The sequence below is a fragment of the Phoxinus phoxinus genome, assembly GCF_949152265.1.
Source record: "Phoxinus phoxinus genome assembly, chromosome: 1".
Classification (NCBI taxonomy): domain Eukaryota; kingdom Metazoa; phylum Chordata; class Actinopteri; order Cypriniformes; family Leuciscidae; genus Phoxinus; species Phoxinus phoxinus.
Window position 1 is genome coordinate 836,577 of NC_136876.1, and position 23,032 is coordinate 859,608.

The 23,032-nt window shown below is 41.6% G+C and overlaps 1 protein-coding gene across 5 annotated transcripts in view; it reads left to right on the forward strand.

Annotated features, from left to right (window-relative positions):
- LOC307005951 (uncharacterized protein) overlaps nt 1-23,032 on the forward strand; it is a 120,395-nt gene that overhangs the window by 61,176 nt on the left and 36,187 nt on the right. For 4 of the 5 annotated variants that reach the window (XM_079626498.1, XM_079626499.1, XM_079626501.1 and 1 more), the window contains one exon: nt 3,097-5,101. In XM_079626498.1, the coding sequence (XP_079482624.1) occupies nt 3,097-5,101 (2,005 nt within the window). Of the gene's footprint in view, nt 1-3,096; nt 5,102-9,156; nt 9,538-23,032 lie in introns of those variants that run through there. The other variant, XM_079626502.1, reaches the window with a different exon arrangement.

The following is a 23,032-nucleotide window of genomic DNA, read 5'->3' on the forward strand; positions in this document are numbered from 1 at the left end:
GCTGCATTTTCCTGATCATTTGAGGAATCAACATTACCACCAGAAAGCTTCCCTTGTCCGATCATTTTTAACCGTTCTGCATCCTGAGCTAATTTCACTTACATTTACATTTATTCATTTAGCAGACGCTTTTATCCAAAGCGACTTACAAATGAGAAACAATAGAAGCAATTAAACTAGCAGTAGACCAACAGTATGTAAGTGCTATGACCCTTCACAGTACAATCCAACGCATTTTTTTTTTTAAAGTTAGAATAGAAAAGAAAGTGTTTGTATTACTGGATTAAATGCTGCCGAAAAAGATACGTCTTCAGCAGTTTCTTTAAAATGGGTACGGACTCAGCAGCTCTGGCTGAGTTAGGCAGATCATTCCACCAGCAGGGAACAGTCATGGTGAAGGTCCGAGAGAGAGATTTCGTGCCTCTTTGAGATAGCACCACAAGACGGCGCTCGCTTGCAGAGCGCAAGTTTCTGGATGGCACTTAAGTCTGAAGTAATGAGTTCAGGTACAGAGGAGCAGTGTCAGTGGTTGTTCTGTAGGCAAACGTCAGTGACTTGAATTTGATGCGAGCGGCAATCTGCAACCAGTGCAATTTCGTGAGGAGAGGAGTGACATGTGCTCTCTTCGGCTCGTTGAAGACCACTCTAGCTGCAGCATTCTGGATCAGTTGCAGAGGTTTGACAGTGCAAGCTGGGAGACCAGCCAGGAGAGCATTACAATAGTCCAGTCTGGATATAACAAGCGCCTGAACAAGCAGTTGTGTAGCATGCTCTGATAGGAAGGGCCTGATTCTTCTGATGTTGTACAAGGCAAATCTGCATGACCGGGCAGTGCTAGCAATGTGATCTGTGAAATTCAATTGGTCATCAATTGTAACTCCAAGGTTCCTGGCTGATCTTGATGGAGTTATGGATGACGAGCCTAGCTGAATGGTGAAGTTGTGATGAAGTGCTGGGTTAGCCGGGATTACGAGTAGCTCTGTCTTCGCAAGGTTTAGTTGAAGGTGGTGGTCCTTCATCCAGCCAGAGATGTCTGTCAGGCAGGCTGAGATGCGAGCGGCTACCGTCGGATCATCAGGCTGGAATGAGAGGTAGAGTTGGGTGTCATCAGCGTAGCAGTGGTAGGAAAAGCCATGTTTCTGAATGAGTCTGAATGAGAAGAAATTCTCACTTCTTCCATTCTTTGTTGCATTCTAAATGTTTCAAAATGATGTTCTTGTTCTCGCTCTTGGCTTTTCAATTTCTATAATTCACGTTGTCTGTCCAATTCACATTCTTTATTTTGTATCCTAAGGATTTCTAGCTGTTGCATGTAGGTTAACCTGTTAGGTTCTAACAACGCATGAGGTGTTGAAGTACCTTCAGGTGTCACCTCTTCATCAGACTGTTTCTGAAGTCAAATCTCTCTTAATTTATCCTGTACAGCCCCTCGCAGAGGTTTTACCTTAGTACTTTTCATTAAAGCCAATTCAAAATCAAAATGTTCAGCTACTTTAAATAATTGCTCTTTTGAAAGACTGTCTAATTTTCCCATCGTAGGAGCAACCAAAAAATCCTGTAACAAATCCATTTTTACCTGACTTGCTAAAAGAACATTTGAACAACAAAATAATAATACTCACCAAAGCCAACAGCTCACACTTCAACTGCCAGAAATATTATTAAAGCCACCCCGCATCTAACGGATATATATACTCCACTAATTATACTCAACCCTGGTCTTCGGCACGCCCACATGCAGCTCAACTGCTAACCAGTCTACCTGCGTCCAACGCACCAAAAATAACAAACAGCGTTAAGTGCTCCTCAGCCTAACACTAATCTGAGCAAATTAGTGCAACAGTCAGACCATTTTATCTCTCTCTCCAGTCCAAAAACCACTAATCAAAACAAAAATACTCTTATATGGCACTCCCCAAAAATTATTTTACCCAACCAATAGTTCCTTAAAGAATTGCCCAAATCGTAATTCTAATTAAAGAATTACCCAAATCATAATTCTAATTAGAGAATTACCCAAATCATAATTCTAATTAAAGAATTACCCAAATCATACAAGAACCATTAGCCAATTTAGTTGATCCCGGACGAGCCCCCATATGTTACGACCCCTTGGCTCAAGGAGTAGCAACATGAATGGAGAGTCCATACAACGTAATCAAATTGGCACTAATATGTATTTAATCAGAAAACAAACATAACTACATTAAAGCAAAAGATAAAATATAAAGATACAAAACAAAAACATCAAGCCTTGGACTGGAGAGGGTGAGAAAATCAGCAGGACAGCGAGACCAGCAGAGACCAAGCCCCAACTCTTGAACTCCGGAGAGTGAGAATCTTATAAGCAGCATGGATAATCACAGTCAATACTCCACACCTGCGTCACAGCACTTAACCTGAAGACACAAGGAAGTGTTACCTAGAGACACCTACTGGACAAAACAAAGTACCACAGCCCCCTGGATCGTCACATATATCATAAACAGAAGAATGTTCCTTACCGCAGGCTGCTAAACATGTCATTCATCTCTATCTAATCATTATTTTTGTTGCTCTTCTGATGGTTTTCAGCTTTCTCTTTCTGCAAATGTTATAGTTGTATGGTGTAGCGATATTACCAGCGCCCAGAATACAATAAAAACACTCCAACGCAGCCTCCATTCTTCACGAAAGATGGATTAAAAAGCGCACAGGAAACAAATACCTTGAAAACAATAATATACGACCCGCCAAATCACAGAGATGCCGATTCACATGGGACCTCGGTGTTCGGCGAAATATGGTTGGACATTTGCGGGGGAATTTTTACTTTTCAAATGTACAATTACTGACATGGCCGATTTGCACCGGATTAAGATCACAGACAACCTACGCAATTATTACAGATGACTAGAGGATGATATATTTTGATGTCATGGAAAGTTTCAAGGACATATAATCAATTTATAAAAAGGCATCAAATTATCATAATATTTAATAGCCGTTGTCTACTTTTTCCTATTACATCTGGGCTCACTTTTACATCCTTTCACTTTATATTTCTCTTTGAATTATTTTGATGTACTGAAAATTAAATTAATTTTTTTCTTTCAGACCTGATGGAAGAGTGCGAGGAGAGTGAAGAACTGAGTGAAGTGGAGGAGGAGAGTGAAGAACTGAGTGAAGTGGAGGAGGAGAGTGAAGAACTGAGTGAAGTGGAGGAGGAGAGTGAAGAACTGAGTGAAGTGGAGGAGGAACATCATGTCCAACCTGGAGGAAAACCTTTGAGTCGCTCAAAGACATTTTTAAAGAAAAGAAGAGCCAAGAAACCTTTCACCTGCACTCAGTGTGGAAAAAGTCTCACAAGCAAACAAAATCTTGAGAATCACATCAGAGTTCACACCGGAGAGAAGCCGTTCTCATGTGATCAGTGTGGGAAGAGATTCAGTCGATCTACATCCCTTAATCTTCACATGAGGATCCACACCGGAGAGAAGCCGTTCTCATGTGATCAGTGTGGGAAGAGTTTCACATGCAAACAAAATCTTGTATGTCACATGAGGATCCACACCGGAGAGAAGCCTTTCATGTGTGCTCAGTGTGGGAAGAGTTTTACAAACATAACAAGTCGTAATCTTCACATGAGGATCCACACCGGAGAGAAGCCGTTCTCATGTGATCAGTGCGGCAAAACATTTACTAGGTCATCAAACCTGAAGGCACACCTGATAGTTCATATGAAGGAGAAGCCGTATTCATGTTCTGTGTGTGGAAAGAGTTTTGCACGGCTGCCATATTTACATACACATGAGAAAACTCACACTGGTGTGAGAGAGTACATGTGCTTTGAGTGTGAGAAGACTTTTACTACAGCGGCCTATTTAAAACTGCACCAGAGAATTCATACTGGAGAAAAACCTTACAAGTGTTCACACTGTGACAAGAGATTCAGTCGATCAGGACATCTGAAAAGACATGAGAGGATCCACACTGGAGAAAAACCTTACAAGTGTTCACACTGTGACAAGAGATTCAGTCGATCAGGACATCTGAAAACACATGAGAGGATCCACACTGGAGAGAAGCCGCACACGTGTGATCAGTGCGGGAAGAGTTTTGCTTCTAAACGTGACCTGAAGCGACACATGAGAGTTCACACTGGAGAGAAGCCGTTTAAGTGTGATCAATGTGACAAGAGATTCAGTCGATCAGCACAACTGAAAACACACAAGATGACCCACACTGGAGAAAAACCTTACAAGTGTTCACACTGTGACAAGAGATTCAGTCTGTCTGAAAATCTGAAAAAACATGAGAGGATCCACACTGGAGAAAAACCTTACAAGTGTTCACACTGTGACAAGAGATTCAGTGAGTCATCATCTCTGAAAACACATGAGAGGATCCACACTGGAGAGAAGCCGTTTAAGTGTGATCAATGTGGGAAAGATTTCCGTCAATCTACATCCCTTAATACTCACATGATGATCCACACTGGAGAAAAATCTTACAAGTGTTCCCACTGTGACAAGAGATTCAGTCAATCATCAACTCTGAAAACACATGAGATGATCCACAGCAAAGAGAAACCTTACAAGTGTTCCCACTGTGACAAGAGATTCAGTCGATCAGCACATCTGAAATCACACGAGATGACCCACACTGGAGAAAAACCTTACAAGTGTTCACACTGTGACAAGAGATTCAGTCAGCCGTCATCTCTGATAACACATGAAAGGATCCACACTGGAGAAAAACCTTACATGTGTTTACACTGTTACAAGAGATTCAGTCAGCCGTCATCTCTGATAACACATGAGAGGATCCACACTGGAGAAAAACCTTACAAGTGTTCAAAATGTGACAAGAGATTCAGTCTGTTGACAAATATGAAAAGACATGAGAGGATCCACACTGGAGAAAAACCTTACAAGTGTTCACACTGTGACAAGAGATTCAGTCACTCATCACATCTGAAAAGACACGAGAGGATCCACACTGGAGAGAAGCCGCCCACGTGTGATCAGTGTGGGATGAGTTTCTCTTTTAAAAGTGACCTGAAGCAACACATGAAGATCCATACAGTGGAGAAACCACTTAAACACAGTCTGAGATCCCGGTAAGTAGTTTATTTTCATGTGCTGAGCAACAAAGTCTCTTCTGTATAAGTTAGCCACACATCACCCTATAGCCAAATCTCTCCTCTCCACCTATAGCCGGTGTGTGCTGAGCACAGGACACTTTGTTGATTGATTGATATTGGTCGTGTTCAAGCAACAGGAATGTCTAATTTGTCAGTTCAGATATATGCAAAAAAAATAAAAATCGCTCTCTGACAGTAGGTGGCGCTCATGTAAAGCAGAAATACAGCACTATACAGGGCTCTAGACTACGACTAAATGGTCACATTTTGCAACGTTTTTTAAGAGAGAGCTGACATTTCTGCTGCATACGGAGAACATCACATGGCAAACGGAAGCAGAATGAAACCCCGCTACTCGTGCCAATGAAGCGAGGCTAAAATTGGGGTGACATGATCTTATTTCTTTGCCCCGGTCAGCAGCCTTGCAGCTGCATTTTGGACCATCTGGAGTCGAGCAGGCGATGGTTGATTGAAGACCCAAGTACAAAGAATTACAGTAGTCCAGGTGTGAAGTAAGAAAAGCATGAATAACCTTCTCCAAATCGTGGAATGACAAAAATGATTTTAGTTTGGAAATTAACCGCAACAAATAAAAACTATTTTTTACAACAGAATTCATTTGTTTGGTTAAACATAATTCAGAGTCAAGAATGACACCAAGGTTCCTGACCTGAGAGGAAACTGAAGGAAAATGGTTAACCAGCTCCTTAAGATAATTTCTCAGTTTTGGTGGGCCAAAACTGAGTTTTGTTCTGTTTTGTCCTCATTAAGTTGGAGAAAGTTCATCGATAACCATTCCTTAATGTCCCGAATGCAGTCCATCAAGGTCTGAATGAACTCACTGGCTTTCAAAGGGAGATACAGCTGTGTATCATCGGCATAAAGATGGAATAAAATATTATGCTTCCTAATAATATCCCCCAGCATATACAAGTTTAAAAGAAGCGGACCCAGAATGGAGCCCTGAGGTACTCCACTAAAAATAGTGGTAGAAGATGAAGAGAAGTTGCCTTTCTCCACAGAAAAAGACCTGTCTTTAAGATAAGAACTAAACCAGTTTAAGGCTGTACCCTTAATGCCGAATGAATGCTCAAAACGCCTAATAAGAATAGTATGGTCAACAGTATCAAAGGCAGCTGTAAGATCAAGTAAGACCAACAGCATTTTTACCAGCATCAACTGCAATTAAAATGTCATTGAGCACTTTTAGCAAGGCAGACTCTGCTATGATGGGCAGTAAAACCAGATTGAAGAGGTTCTAATAACTTGGCTGTATTTAAAAACAGGTTCGATTGAGACAACACTACTTTTTCTAAAAGTTTTTATAAAAATGATAACTTGGAGGACAGGCCAACAATTATTCAAGCAACCCTCATCCAGACCATGTTTCTTGAGCAAAGGCTGAACATCCGCATGCTTAAAACTATTTGGGAATACCCCAGTGTCCAAAGATGAATTAATCAAAACTTGGACCAATTATAGGAAAAGCTGCTTTTAAAATCTCTGATGGAATGACATCAAGTGGTGTAGTAGTTATCTTCATCTTGTTAACCAGGTAATTTAGTTCTGTTAAAGAGACGCGCTGAAAATTATAAAAGAAAAATGTCACTTTATCAGCTAAAAACTTTCTCAGAGTTCTACCGAGGTTTCCCCATGAAATTGGCAACTTGGATTAATTACTGAATTTATCATAAAGAATAAAATCTTAGCTCTATGCAAGTGTTTAGCAATTCATTCTGAAAAATATTTTGATGTCTCATATTTTAAGTCTGCTTCCCGGACAATGTTAGGAAGACTGTACCAAAGTTTTGGTGCTAAATAGGAAAAGGATCTACCGCCAGCAGTCGATTTTGATATTCTAGGTATTATTAACTGGCCGGAATTTTGAGATCGCAGTAGACGTGAAGGACTATAATGCGTTAAGAGCTCGCTCAAGTACTGCAGAGCTAAACCATTTAGTGCTTTGTAAGTAATCAGCAATATTTTAAAATTTATACAATGTTTAATAGGCAGCCAATGCAGTGTTGACAGAACGGGGCTAATATGGTCATACTTCCTGGTTCTGGTAAGAACTCGAGCTGCTGCGTTTTGAACCAGCTGTAGTTTGTTTATTAAGCGTGCAGGGCAACCACCCAGTAGAGCATTACAATAATCTAGCCTTGAGCTCATGAACGCATGAACTAATTGTTCCGCATTTTTCATTGAGAGCATATAACGTAAATTTGATATATTTTTAAGATGGAAAAATGCGGTATTACAGATACTAGACACGTGACTTTCAAATGAAAGATTGGTATCAAAGAGCACACCCAGGTTCCTAACCGACGACGAAGACTTAACAGAGCAGCCATCAAGTGTTAGACAGTACTCTAGGTTATTACGTGTGGAAGTTTTTTGTCCAATAAATAGAATCTCTGTTTTTTCTGAATTAAGTAGTAAGAAATTGCTAGTCATCCAGTTTTTTTTTAGATCAGCTATGCATTCCGTTAGTTTTGTGAATTGATAAGTTTCATCAGGGCGTGAAGAAATATAGAGCTGAGTATCGTTGGCATAACAGTGAAAACTAATGCCATGTTTCCTAATGATATCTCCTAATGGTACAGAGTGAACAGCAGCGGTCCTAGTACTGAGCCTTGTGGTACGCCATACTGAACTTGTGATTGATAAGACATCTCTTCATTTACTGCTACAAACTGATAACGGTCAGATAAGTATGATTTAAACCATGCTAGTGCAATTCCACTAATGCCAACATAATGTTCGAGTCTATTTAAAAGGATGTTGTGGTCAATGGTGTCAAATGCAGCACTAAGATCAAGTAATACTAATAGAGAGATACAACCACGATCGGATGATAAGAGCAAATCATTTGTGACTTTAACGAGAGCTGTCTCGGTACTATGGTACGGTCTAAATCCGGACTGAAAATCCTCGCAGATATCATTTCTTTCAAGAAAGGAACACAGGTGTGCATGTAAACAATGAATGGCGACTGCAGAAAGCAAAAGCTGAATCCCGGACATTTTTGGACGATCTTGACAGCCGGACATGTCCGGGAAAAAGGATGTATGGTAGGGGTGTAACGGGTTCACAAAATTCACGGTTCGGTGCATTTTCGATACAGCAAAAAGAAAGAAATGCCAGAGAAATGTCCCTGATTTACATTTTTTTTTTCATAAAGTATGATCATTTTTTACTTTGAGCAATGATGGAGCTATACTTAACATATAAAACAAGAACAGCTCCTTATAAAAAATGGAATGTAATATTGTAGTAATTATAAACATAGTGTTTTTTTTCAGATTAACATTTGAGGGCAGCAATTGTATTCATAATGTGAAAATAAAACTGACGTAACATTACTTGAAAGTAGGCCTACAATATTTCTTCCTGGTTTCCACGTCAGCGCTGTTTGATCCGTTAACAACAGAGAAATGTGAATGCTAATCACCAGATCTCGCAGCGATGTTATTACTTCAGTGGCGAATTCAACTGCTTTCTTTACTGGATCTCTCAGTGCTGTGTAGTAACAGTGTTGCTTGATCAGGATCAGCTCGCGCTGCATTGGTCTGCAATTGAACTGATAAACGGTCCGTGAAGCACAAAATAACGAGTAGCGCAGTTTCCTTCCGCTTTCATTACATTTGCAATTTGATGTTGGGCAATGTGGTTGCGCCAGCGCTCTTACACTTTTCTGAAAATGAGAGGTGTGCATGATGTTAATTTTAAAAACGGAGAGGGTGAAATGTCCGTTTATAAAAATAGCCGTTCACGTGTAAACGTAGCCTCAAACGCAGAGCTTAAATACACAGATCAGGGAAACGAGACACGGCTGGGACAAATTAACTAACGAGTAATTAACAAGACAACAGGTGAAGGGTCAAATAAAGCTTGATACAGACAATCACAGAACAAACGGATCAAAAGCAAACTCAAAACAGCAAACACACTCAACCTGACACCTTTAAATGTTCAATTAACATTAGGAAAACTGGACATTTTATCATTCCTTCTACCGCTGTGATTTCCAGGTGCTGAAGATGAACAAGATGACCAGGAGTGAGGATTGCTCTGATCGGGAAGACAGGAAATGGGAAGAGTGCCACAGGAAACAGTATTCTGGGAAGAGATGAGTGTGTGAGTGAATTAAGACTAGATGCAGTCAGGACCGTGTGTGAAAAGAGAGTTGGTGAAGTTGATCCGTCACTGTTGTTGATGCTCCAGGTCTCTTTGACACGACACTGACCAATGATCAAGCAGTGAAATACATATTGAGATGTGTTTGGATGTTGTCACCTGGACCTCATGTGTTCATCATTGTGTTGAGTTTGGCCAGATGTACAGCAGAGGAGATGGACACAGTAGATCTGATGAAGAAGAAGATCTGTTGTGGTCTAAACGTTGCATTGGGACGTATGTTGAAAAAAAAAAAAGTGTGTGTGTTGAGTTTGGGACGTCCGCTCATCTGCTGTGTGCCAACAGCGGTTAGTCGGCCTGCCAGTTTATGCTTGTGAGGGTTCCTGGAACATATTATATCATTCTAGTGTTGACTTTTTACCTGTGTGTTACTAGAAGATATTGTGAACGCAGGCATTTACTTCATTTTCTGTTGGTCATTAAAATGTATTGTATAACTTCATATTAATTGGGTTTGTTGATGCTTCGAAGGCCTTTGACAGAATCAATCATTGTAAGTTATTTGAAAAACTGAGCCAAAGGGGGGCCCCTGACAGCATTATAAGAATCCTGGCTTACTGGTATGCTAACCAGAGTTTGCAGGTTAAATGGGGTAATACAGTATCTGCCTCCTTTGGGGTAAGTAATGGGGTACGTCAGGGGGGGCTACTCTCGCCAGCTCTTTTCAACTTTTACATGGATGAGCTATCCAGCCAGTTATCAAAATGTAAAACAGGTTGTATGATTGGTAACACCTTGGTTAATCATTGTATGTATGCTGATGATTTGGCTATTTTCTCTCCCAGCAGTGCTGGTTTTCAGCAGTTACTGAATATCTGCTCTGAATATGGGATGAAATATGATGTGTTGTATAATGCCAAAAAGAGTGCTGTATTGATTTGTAGGACAAAAGAGGACAAAGATCTTTGTTTTCCAGATTTTTATTTGTCAGGGCAAGTGATGAGTGTCTGTAATAAAATTAAATATCTGGGTCATTACATTACAGATCAGTTATCTGATGATGAGGATATATACAGGCAGCGTCGCATATTATATGCTTAAGCTAACATGTTGGTAAGAAGATTCCACATGTGTACGGATGACGTCAAAATTAGCCTGTTTAAAGCATATTGCACTCCTTTGTATACTGCTCCATTGTGGATTAAGTTTAAAAAGGCAAGTATGCAGAAGCTCATGGTTGCTTATAATGACTGTATGAGGATTCTGCTTAACAAACCCAGGGGCTCCAGTGCTAGTGACTTGTTTTGTAAGGTAGGGGTCAGCACTTTTCAGGCATTATTGAGGAGACTCGTTTACAAATTCATTTGTCGCCTGAACGACTCCCGGAACAGCATTATTATGGTACTGGTAAATCCTAGGTTTAGTGCCATACGATATCAATCATCATTATGGAAGCACTGGTATAAGTGTCTATATAGAAATACTGTATTGTAGTCTCTTCTGGTTTTTTATTTTGTATTTTAAATGTTTGTTGTATGTCATGTCTGAGCCATCTAGAATGGACCTTGAGTCTGGAATAAAAGTTGATGATGATGATGATGATGATGATATTAGCTCTGTTCAGTTGATCATGGTTATCTGGGAAATGCCTTTTTATTTTGTATATATTTCTCCAGTTTCTGGTCAGAGAGGAAGCTCAAGGACAATCTGTGTTTTTGTGCAGCTCTATTAAACCGTAGTTTGCTTCTTTTCTGTTATTATTTTAGGCCTTACTCTCTCCTGGAGATTTATTCCCATCTCTTGTTAACCTTTTTGATACATGAAGGAAATAAATCCTTTTACTTTTCCCTAAAGTTGTGTTGTGTTTTCACTCTGAGACTGAAGTGTGTTCTGCACATATTTGTACATCTCTACGTTATCATACTTTCCTTTGGTACCTCTCCTCCCGACCCCTAGACTGAGAGAGGAACGCGTCACGGATCGCTCTGAGACTTTAGGAAGATCCAAGCGCAGCTTCACTGGAAAATACAGACTCATAGTCATATGCCAGACAAAGAGTCAAAACACTCCAAACAATCCACAGTAAAAACACAAGAGACGAGAGAGACTCTGACGTGCAGTGGGACAACATCTAAACGGCTGACAGAGAGAACATGGTGTACATAGGCTGAGACACACAATAATGACACACAGGTGAAAGCAATAATTCATGAAGAGGATTATGGGACTGAAGTTCATGGCTGAGGGGCGACGGTCAGCGGAGGAGAGCCCTCTAGTGGTCGGCCTGGGCACACCAGCTGGTGACGGAGACAACACACGATTAAACTCAATCAAACAAGCATTCCCTGCAAACCTCCTGCTGCTCATGACCAAACATGAACAAAGTCACCCTTGTTATCTATCATGCATTAACAATGTGTTACCAAGGTAACTGTTCCTTCAAGCAAGGGGGGGTCAAAAAAACCTAACTACAACGTACTCACACAAAAAAACAGATTTATTGACAAATAAACCAATAGGACAATACATATCTCAAAGAAAAGAAAAGAAAATACATTGCAGAGCAAAAACTCATTTCCCCTCAAAAGATATTAATAAACAGCCAACCCCATTATAAACCCCAGTACAATCCCAACTGTCACACAGAACAATTCAAAATAAAACAAAGTAAATTACACAAACAACCCCAAAATCATATCAAATAAAACTATAGCACACTCAAACCCAACCAAAGAAATCAATTCCACTGCAAACTTAAGTAAATCGTTCATGCGTTTTAAAGCTTCAAACTAGTACAGAGAGTACAAGGGTTGGCTGACAACATGAGGCTGGGAAGTGATATAAAAACAAACAGGAAATACAAATCAAAAAGAAAATACCCCACTAGCCAGTACGATTCACCAACTCTATACACTCATTGGCTGGAGGCATACAGCGCACACATGCAGGTACTGGCTAGATGGGGAAATCAAAACAAAATAAACACAAGAGGAACAGCGATCAACTAAACCTAATACAAAAAACAAAAACATTGTTAACAATACCCAACAATGACCACAAAGCTTATTTGTTACTTTATTCTCATTAGAAAACTAAAATCAAGACAATTACAAATACTATACAAAAGCTTCAAATTAGGCCTACCTGCCACCAGCCACCAATCCTGGACTAACTTCCAAGATAGGAACGGGCGTGACCAACGGCCTACACATCCACAATGTTTGCGTCTGCATTAAAAACAATTCCCTAATGTAGTAAAACAAGGCTTCTTAAATATGACAAAACAATCACTATTTATTTAGCCTACCTGCTCACCAGACCGCTCATGCACAAACCAACACGGACATGTCACCGGACAGCACAATGTTTGTGTCTGCATTAAAAACATCTAATTCAGTGAAACAGGCTTTGTGAATGTATAAAATAAAAGTCAATATTCACTTGGCCTACCTGCTCACCCAGACCGCGTCTGTGCACCAACACACAAGGAAAGGCTACCAAACAGCACAATTCCACACAAAAGATTGGACCTCCTCTCTAGGCCTCCCTACAGGTGCCTGCTTAAAAACCCTCTACCTACCTAGCCACGCCCTCTATTAATAGCCACCTCACTGGTAACAAATGCAAAAGGGAAAAAGCATGAAACATTAATTGAGTAAAGAATAAAGGAGAAAATAAAACAACAGAGAAACCATACCCGATACAGAAGAACAAACCAGCAGCTCTGACTGAGTTACACTTGTTCTCTCTATTAAAGGGGTGGTTGATTGCGATTTCACTTTTTTAATTTTAAATAGTGTGTAATGTTGCTGTTGGTGCATGAACAGTATCTGCAAAGTTGCTGTGCTGAAAGTTCAACGTAAGCAGAGATATCGTCTTTTAAAAATCAGGAAGTTTAACAAAAACGACTCGAATGGGACTACAACGAGATACTTCCCGGGTTTTATATGTAACTAACCCATACATTTACATCAACCCTCCCTCCGGAATATGGGAAAAAAGGGGGCATGGCCATATATCTGCGGCTTTGTGGAAGAGGAAGAGTTATAGTGGAGAGCTGTAGCCATGCCGTCGAAAGTGTGTTATTCTCACCCAGCTGTCAGGTCTTCTGTGTTCGGCTGTCGGGTCTTCTGTGTTCGGCTGTCGGGTCTTCTGTGTTCGGCTGTCGGGTCTTCTGTGTTCGGCTGTCAGGTCTTCTGTGTTCGGCTGTCGGGTCTTCTGTGTTCGGGTGTCGGGTCTTCTGTGTTCGGCTGTCGGGTCTTCTGTGTTCGGCTGTCAGGTCTTCTGTGTTCGGCTGTCAGGTCTTCTGTGTTCGGCTGTCAGGTCTTCTGTGTTCAGCTGTCAGGTCTTCTGTGTTCGGCTGTCGGGTCTTCTGTGTTCGGCTGTCAGGTCTTCTGTGTTCGGCTGTCAGGTCTTCTGTGTTCAGCTGTCGGGTCTTCTGTGTTCGGCTGTCAGGTCTTCTGTGTTCGGCTGTCGGGTCTTCTGTGTTCGGCTGTCGGGTCTTCTGTGTTCGGGTGTCGGGTCTTCTGTGTTCGGCTGTCGGGTCTTCTGTGTTCGGCTGTCAGGTCTTCTGTGTTCGGCTGTCGGGTCTTCTGTGTTCGGGTGTCGGGTCTTCTGTGTTCGGCTGTCAGGTCTTCTGTGTTCGGCTGTCGGGTCTTCTGTGTTCGGCTGTCGGGTCTTCTGTGTTCGGGTGTCGGGTCTTCTGTGTTCGGCTGTCGGGTCTTCTGTGTTCGGCTGTCAGGTCTTCTGTGTTCGGCTGTCGGGTCTTCTGTGTTCGGGTGTCGGGTCTTCTGTGTTCGGGTGTCAGGTCTTCTGTGTTCGGCTGTCGGGTCTTCTGTGTTCGGCTGTCAGGTCTTCTGTGTTCGGCTGTCAGGTCTTCTGTGTTCGGCTGTCGGGTCTTCTGTGTTCGGCTGTCGGGTCTTCTGTGTTCGGCTGTCAGGTCTTCTGTGTTCGGCTGTCAGGTCTTCTGTGTTCGGCTGTCAGGTCTTCCGTGTTCGGCTGTCAGGTCTTCTGTGTTCGGCTGTCAGGTCTTCTGTGTTCGGCTGTCAGGTCTTCTGTGTTCGGCTGTCAGGTCTTCTGTGTTCGGCTGTCAGGTCTTCTGTGTTCGGCTGTCAGGTCTTCTGTGTTCGGCTGTCGGGTCTTCTGTGTTCGGGTGTCAGGTCTTCTGTGTTCGGCTGTCGGGTCTTCTGTGTTCGGCTGTCGGGTCTTCTGTGTTCGGCTGTCGGGTCTTCTGTGTTCGGCTGTCGGGTCTTCTGTGTTCGGCTATCGGGTCTTCTGTGTTCGGCTGTCGGGTCTTCTGTGTTCGGCTGTCGGGTCTTCTGTGTTCGGCTGTCGGGTCTTCTGTGTTCGGCTGTCATGTCTTCTGTGTTCGGCTGTCGGGTCTTCTGTGTTCGGCTGTCGGGTCTTCTGTGTTCGGCTGTCGGGTCTTCTGTGTTCGGCTGTCGGGTCTTCTGTGTTCGGCTGTCGGGTCTTCTGTGTTCGGCTGTCGGGTCTTCTGTGTTCGGCTGTCGGGTCTTCTGTGTTCGGCTGTCGGGTCTTCTGTGTTCGGCTGTCGGGTCTTCTGTGTTCGGCTGTCGGGTCTTCTGTGTTCGGCTGTCGGGTCTTCTGTGTTCGGCTGTCGGGTCTTCTGTGTTCGGCTGTCGGGTCTTCTGTGTTCGGCTGTCGGGTCTTCTGTGTTCGGCTGTCGGGTCTTCTGTGTTCGGCTGTCGGGTCTTCTGTGTTCGGCTGTCGGGTCTTCTGTGTTCGGCTGTCGGGTCTTCTGTGTTCGGCTGTCGGGTCTTCTGTGTTCGGCTGTCGGGTCTTCTGTGTTCGGCTGTCGGGTCTTCTGTGTTCGGCTGTCAGGTCTTCTGTGTTCGGCTGTCGGGTCTTCTGTGTTCGGCTGTCGGGTCTTCTGTGTTCGGCTGTCGGGTCTTCTGTGTTCGGCTGTCAGGTCTTTAAAATTTATGTTTGATTCTGTTCCTGAAAATTACAATGGTAAAAGACAGCTTCCAGAATCTCCACGTGAATTCAATGCCGGATTAAACAAGAAACTGTTACTAAAACATGAAGCAGTTCCAACTTTAAACCCAGAGGCAGCCGTTGTTGGGCCACAACCTGTAAGTAAGACTTAATCATTTTAAATGTATTTGCATGTATAATTTCAGACGTAATGTTTTAGTTTTATCAAGGACGTAAACAAATGCCAGCGCTGGCTTTAGTAGCCGCTATGTTGTGTGTCTACGACAAACGCGTACAAACATTTTGAACCTGAATTTGTAATTATGTACTAATTTTGTAAATGTATTTTCCATGTATACTTTATGACGTAATTTTTCGATTTGATCAAGAACGTAAACCAATGCCAACGCGGTTTGTTTATAGTAGCCAGTTAGTTCGATGCTATTTTGTGTGTATAAGACAAACGTGTATAAAGTAAAAAAAAAAAAAAGATATGTAATCGCTACAGCAAACTTCAGCTGCGGTATTACAGTCATTTATTAAATTTCAGTCATTTATTACTCATTCAGTTATATTAAAAGTTTAATCAGGAGAAAACCGTATCTCAAAAGCTAACAAACAGCAGTGGCATTTTCAAGTAACAGCGTATCGAAATTATTATATAATAATAGTAGAATAGAACAGAATAATAATAATAAAAAAATGTACCATTCAGAAGCGTTTTGTAAGAGCCGTGTTTGGGGAGGTTCTGCTTGACTCTCTTCATTGCCGCTTTCTGGGTCTGATTCTGGCTCAAACTGACGGCAGTATTGACACCATTATTTACATTTGACCGGAGCACATGCAACTTTCGCCCGTAAAGGTGATGGGCGTGAAATTTCCGGAGAACGTGCACTACGCAGTTTAGCCAATCACAACACACCGGCCCAACTAACCAATCTGAGCCCATGCCTGTTTCTGAGGGAGTGGTTTCATAGAATCAGGAAGTCAACCAGTCGTTCAAATGACAGAGGAGAAAGCGGCTCACAATAAAGGTCAAATTTATGAAAAATAAGGCTTAAAAAAAACACACACGCACGAAGACATGTTATATTGCAACCCATAAACACAATCATGCAAAGAAAAAAAGCAGTACACCACCCCTTTAAATAAACACGATGTACACCCGTCAGCATGTGCTCATGTCCACATCTTCAGCAGAACACAAGAACATAACTCAGACTGGGGGAAATGGTCACATAGGGAAGTAAATAACATTATACACACATGAATTGGAGTGAACACATAGATATAGGCCCTGTCCCAAATGGCGCCCTTGATGTGGACTTTCGGTCTCGTGGACTTAAATTGCGCGTGCTCGCTGAGTCTACGAGTCCGTAGGCCGTCCCATTCATCATGTTAACGCTCTGAAGTGTGCTCAGCAGCGCCCCCTTTGTACTCTTGAAGCGGTCTTCCGCATAGATGCAGGCTTCACGCACTTTAACTACCCAGGAATCCTTGCGAATTTGCGAAAGGCCAATCAGACAACGAATGGGAGGAGCTTTCGCTCACGTTAACATGGATGAGAAGAAAATATTTAAGTGTAAATATCATTATGGTTTGTATGACCTAGGTGTACATTTTACCAGTTGTTACCTACAGTTTATACAAACATTATGGTCCTCAACCAGTGGTTGATGTCTCAAACATAAATATAAATATATATTTATATTTAATATAAACATAAATAGCGCACTGAATAATAGGCTACGATCGCATTATGATTCCTTAAATAAATATAACCGAATGTCAGGGCTTTACTGAGTCATATTTAAACAACAACCGGACCGTCTTCCTATTTCCGGCGTGACGATCGAGTCTGTCCCAAAATACCTCTCAATGCGCCCTCGTGGACTCACGCCAAGGGCCCTATAGGTCTGCACTACATGACGTCACCAAAGTGTGGACTCTGAGGAAGTCCACAAGTCCGGAGTGTGCCATTTGGGACAGGGCCATAGATATGAGATGACAATACAAAAGGAAAGAGGAGGAGCCAGAACAGGAAGTGATGTTGGTTTGTGACATCACAACAATGGGGAAAGCCCTCAAAAACATGAACAAGGAAGGTTGTGCACTTGACATAATATATTTATATTCAGTTTACTTATAATAATTGTGTTTGTTGACTTTAAATGTTTTTTTCTATTAAGGTCCACATCATTTTGTCTCAACTCTACAAAATCCTAATGCGTTGTCTAAACACAAACCATTTATGTTAAGTGAAAAATGCGTACATCCAGAGGGTGGCAGTATAGTGCGACGCCAACTGCCATGAAACCCCAAAGAAGAAGAAGAAGAGCAAGGCGCAGACTACACATGCGCAGGGATATTGTCCTCTCTGCACAGCTGCTGACCCCTGCAGGGCCGAAGTATGTCCTCGATTGGGTTTACCAGCGGGACGCCGCATATCTCCAAGCGCTGGTAAAGGTGGGAGGACATGTGTAGTGGTGGGCAGATCGAGGCTTCGTGAAGCAATGCAACAGTCCAACCAAACGGGCCATATTGTGTCGAGGCTTCGAATCAATCCGACACCTGTCTCCACGGGGACACCTAGTGGTCACTTGCAGGTGTTGATCTGAAACAACCTCGACGAGCCTTTAAAAAATGTGTTGTTTTTTTATCATTCGATTTTTCTAATATGTGACGCTTGTAAGCTGTAGGCTCATCACTGAAATCCCATCCTCGCACAGAAACCCACGAGGTCAAGATGCGTTGACTTTTATACAGATGTGATTGTGTGTTCCCGACCGTGTCAACCAAGCGCTGATCGGCGGATCACAGCGGATGAAACACTCCGAGGCTTCGTTTGCCATAGTCACGGGACATGGAAGTTTTGAGTCAGTGTTTCGAAACATCTGCGCTTCGGGATCTCGCAAAGCTTTGGAACGACTGTTTCGCGTCAGCCATAGCTATTTGTTTTTTCACCATTATCGATCTTTTTTCATTTTAATAAGAATTGGCCTGCTTTCATTTTAGAGAGTTCTAGTGTCTTAGACATGCTGAAGTTAGCATGCTAGCTTAGCCACGTGGCGCAGGTCCGCTGCATATTTCTATCATTTCTATCATTAATGAGAGTTCATGGATTAAAGTTCTCCGTCGCTGTGATGGATTTTCGTTAACTGGAGCTAGTCTACAACGTGTTTATTTCCGTCAATTGCAGAGTTCCTGTCCTCTCTGTCCTTAATGTCTTACCGGTATATTCACTTTTCATCATTTTAAGGCTGTAATTAGGATTGCATTTCTCAAATAGTGTAATAAATGTCTGAAAAGTGGAGGAGTGTTCAGCCTGCTAAGGGGGATGTGGTCTAAGCCCAGAGAGGATTGGGTTTACATCTCAACTGGAAGGGTTCTGTTCAATACTCCGGGTTTGCCATTCCCGCTCACAGGAAAACTGCTCCGTGTTAACGCCATTTTAAAAGTTATTCTGGGATGTTTATTTTTTATATCTTGGACGCCTGGAAGCAACATTTATAATGCTATATGTAACATTTTGCTAATTATTCTACACATTTAATAAATAGAATTACACAATGTCAAAATGTATACCTGAACTGTGTAAATTACCTTTAATTTTTTCTGACTGTGACCCTACTAAAGCATAAAAATACTATTTTTGCAGATATATTCAAGAAACGTACTAAGTTAACACACTTGTTCATTTGATAAACAATGCTACATGAAACATAACCTTGTCTGCGATACTTGTGCCCGTGTCTGAGCTCCTGTTTCTGACCACAGTGCAGTATGAACAAATGATGTGGTCAAACTCAAATATGATCCCATTGACGAGCTTGACCAAACACTACATGACTGCTGGCCATTAATGTTACTTTCTTTTGTCCTAGGTCTTGTTACTGTGCACTTTATTGTTAACAGAGGTGTATTTTTATTTATTTTTTAAGATACATTATTGGTTCACATTTCTCATCCCAGTCTCTAAATATTCTTAAGAATAAAATGTTCTTTGTTGTTTGAAAGACTGTGCTTGCGTTTGTAATGCTATGTTATAATTATTCTGTCGTTATGAAGTCAGTGGCATAAAAAGGTCTTATAATGTCAATTTAATTTATTGCAAATAATTTTGTTGTCCCGAACAAAAGCAAGAGTAATGAAATGAAGATCAATATTCTCTCAGTATAATTGCAGCATGTGAACTGTACTCATGTTCACATTAGCCGTTTTCAGCTCCAGATTCTTCTATTGTCACGTGTAGTGTTCTCCAGAAAACATGATCTTGAGGGTGTTTGCAGATCTGCTGGCGCTCACCGATTCACCGTTCAATCCTGATCTCCAATGAAATATATTTCGAATCTAAAAATTAAATGGTACAAGCACAATTGGACCGACCACAGCTGATCCTGTGTGTGTATCGGTGGCTGGTGTGTAGACACATGTGTGTACTTTGGAATTACTCAGTGCAACAAAAAAAAAAGACATAAAATATATAAAGTATAGAAGCAAATGTCTGATTCATTAGTAACATATATTGCAGTGAACTCTGAACAGTGGAGAGGTGGAGGAAAGAGAGCATTTACAGAGAACACACTGTATAAAGCTCCTGGTGTTAGTGTTTTTAGGTCAGGGTTTTGTGGGTGATAAAGTGTGTGTGTGTGTGTGTGTGTGTGTGTGTGTGTGTGTGTGTGTGTGTGTGTGTGTGTGTCTGTGTGTGTGTGTGTGTCTGTGTGTGTGTGTGTGTGTGTGTGTGTGTGTGTGTGTGTGTGTGTGTGTGTTTGAGTGTGTGTGTGTGTGTGTGTGTGTGTGTGTGTGTGTGTGTGTGTGTGTGTGTGTGTGTGTGAGTGTGTGTATGTGTGTGTGTGTGTGTGTGTGTGTGTGTGAGTGTGTGTGTGAGTGTGTGTGTGTGTGTGTGTGTGTGTGTGTGTGTGTGTGTGTGTGTGTGTGAGTGTGTGTGTGAGAGTGTGTGTGTGTGTGTGTGTGTGTGTGTGTGTGTGTGTGTGTGCGTGATAGTCTGTGTGTGTGTGTGTGTGTGTGATAGTCTGTGTTTGTGTGTGTGTGTGTGTGTGTGTGTGTGTGTGTGTGATAGTCTGTGTGTGTGTGTGTGTGAGAGTGTGTGTGTGTGTGTGTGTGTGAGAGTGTGTGTGTGTGTGTGTGTGTGTGTGTGTGTGAGAGTGTGTGTGAGTGTGTGTATGTGTGTGTGTGTGTGTGTGTGTGTGTGTGAGTGTGTGTGTGTGTGTGTGTGTGTGTGTGTGATAGTCTGTGTGTGTGTGTGTGTGTGATAGTCTGTGTGTGTGTGTGTGTGTGTGTGTGTGTGTGTGTGTGTGTGATAGTCTGTGTGTGTGTGTGTGTGTGTGTGAGAGTGTGTGTGTGTGTGTGTGTGTGTGTGTGTGTGTGTGTGTGTGTGTGTGTGAGAGAGTGTGTGTGTGTGTGTGTGTGTGTGTGTGTGTGTGTGTGTGTGTGTGAGAGTGTGTGTGTGTGTGTGTGTGTGTGTGTGTGTGTGTGTGTGTGAGAGTGTGTGTGTGTGTGTGTGTGTGTGTGTGTGTGTGTGTGTGTGTGTGTGTGTGTGTGTGTGTGTGTGTGTGTGTGTGTGTGTGTGTGCTGTCAGCCTGTGCTAGTGTTCTGGAAGAGTGTGTTGATCTGAGACATGTATGAAGTGATCTGGTAGTTTTAGAGCATTGAGTGTGTGTGATGAACTGTGCCGAGCTGACGCTGGTCAGGAGAACTGTGAGAAGAATGAAGAAAAAGTGTCTTAAGTATTGAGAAATGTGTCCTAGCGACTGTAAAACACTGTAACTGTTACACTGCCATGTTCTTTTTTTATTACAGTTTTTCTTTATTTAAATTTCGTTTTTCTTTATTTAAATTTCGTTTTTCTTTATTAAAATTATTTTTTTCTTTATTTAAATTTCGTTTTTCTTTATTAAAATTTATTTTTTCTTTATTTAAATTTCGTTTTTTCCTTTATTTAAATTTCGTTTTTCTTTATTTAAATTTCGTTTTTCTTTATTTAAATTTCGTTTTTCTTTATTAAAATTTATTTTTTCTTTATTTAAATTTATTTTTTCTTTATTTAAATTTCGTTTTTCTTTATTAAAATTTATTTTTTCTTTATTTAAATTTCGTTTTTTCCTTTATTTAAATTTCGTTTTTCTTTATTTAAATTTCGTTTTTCTTTATTTAAATTTCGTTTTTCTTTATTAAAATTTATTTTTTCTTTATTTAAATTTAGTTTTTCTTTATTTAAATTTCGTTTTTCTTTATTTAAATTTCGTTTTTCATTTAAATCTACCCTTTACTGTGTCAGTAATTTGTTAGTCAGAAAAATATTAGACTACCTTAAGTTAAAAGTATTGCTTAAGTTACAGTTTTTTCCAACGGCTTACACACGTTTTCAAACTATGTCTCCTTTTTTCAAAACTCTACGCACAATTCCCAAAACTGCACACACAAAATGCAAAATGCCTCACATCTGCTTCAAAATGTAACACTGCATTCCAATGGCAAACCCTTCTTTCATAATAGTAAATTTTTGGATATATCATGCAAACACTGTTGTTGTAAATCTAAAGCTCTTCAGTCTTTCACAGGCTCATCTACACTTCAATGTACAGTTCTACAGTGACAGTAATCTGCTGAGAGAAGAACACGTACACTGGAAACCTGATGCAATGCAGAAACAGAACATATTTAACATTTCTGTTGTTTACAGTAGCATACAACAAAACCATAAACATATGTCAACCAAAAAAATATCATTTAGAATACAGTAAATTACACAATTGTTGTGTGTGGGGGGTCCCAGGAATCCATTGCTCAAAACAGGTAATCTGACCTTTGACCTACTGTATTCATAGGCCTATACTACAGTAAAGCAGTGTGTGTGTGTGTGTGTGTGTGTGTGTGTGTGTGTGTGTGTGTGTGTGTGTGTGTGTGTGTGAGTGTGTGTGTGTGTGTGTGTGTGTGTGTGTGTGTGTGTGTGTGTGTGTGTGTGTGTGTGTGTGTGTGTGTGTGTGTGTGTGTGTGTGTGTGTGTGTGTTTTATATCACAGTGTCCGTTCTCGGAGTATAAGCCTGCGGGTGCGCCGCTTCCCGCTCGCGCTGTTCTGTAGTTTACTAAAAGTTTATTAATTGAAACAGACTCAGATTCAGCTTATATATTTTGTAGTAGGTAATATAACAAGCAAGTACACTGCGGGGAATCGAACCCCACACAAGTGGTTAACCTGGAGTACCATTACCAGTGTATTTTTGCTTTTTGCAATTATTTTGGCTATAAGGAAAAGCAAAAACGTCTCAGGTTACGACTGTAACCATAGTTCCCTGAGTAGGGAACGAGACGCTGCGTCGAAATGACGCCATGGGAACGCTTCCAGCGTGACTGCGTCTGAAGCATCTGTGTCAACTTAGTCCAATGGAATGAATGAACGACACAGGCGGGTGACGTCATGACCAGGAAGAGATAAAAGCACATCCGGTGCAACCGGCATTAGCTTCGAAATTGCCGAAGCAAGTCGATCACAGGGATGCAGGAAGTATGGCAGGGCGACGCAGCGTCTCGTTCCCTACTCAGGGAACTATGGTTACAGTAGTAACCTGAGACGTTCCCTTTCGAGGGAACTCGCGCTGCGTCGAAATGACGCCATGGGAACGAGAATACCCACACCACCAGACTTACAAATGCCTGAGTGTCAGACTGTTGTCAAAACTAACACTACGCAGTAAGCACCTGAGACCCTGGGGCAGCATCCAGGTCCAGCTATAAAACCTCACGAATGTGAGCGGTGAGGACCAGCCCGCCGCATCACAAACGTCTTGGAGAGAAACCCCAGACAAAAGGGCT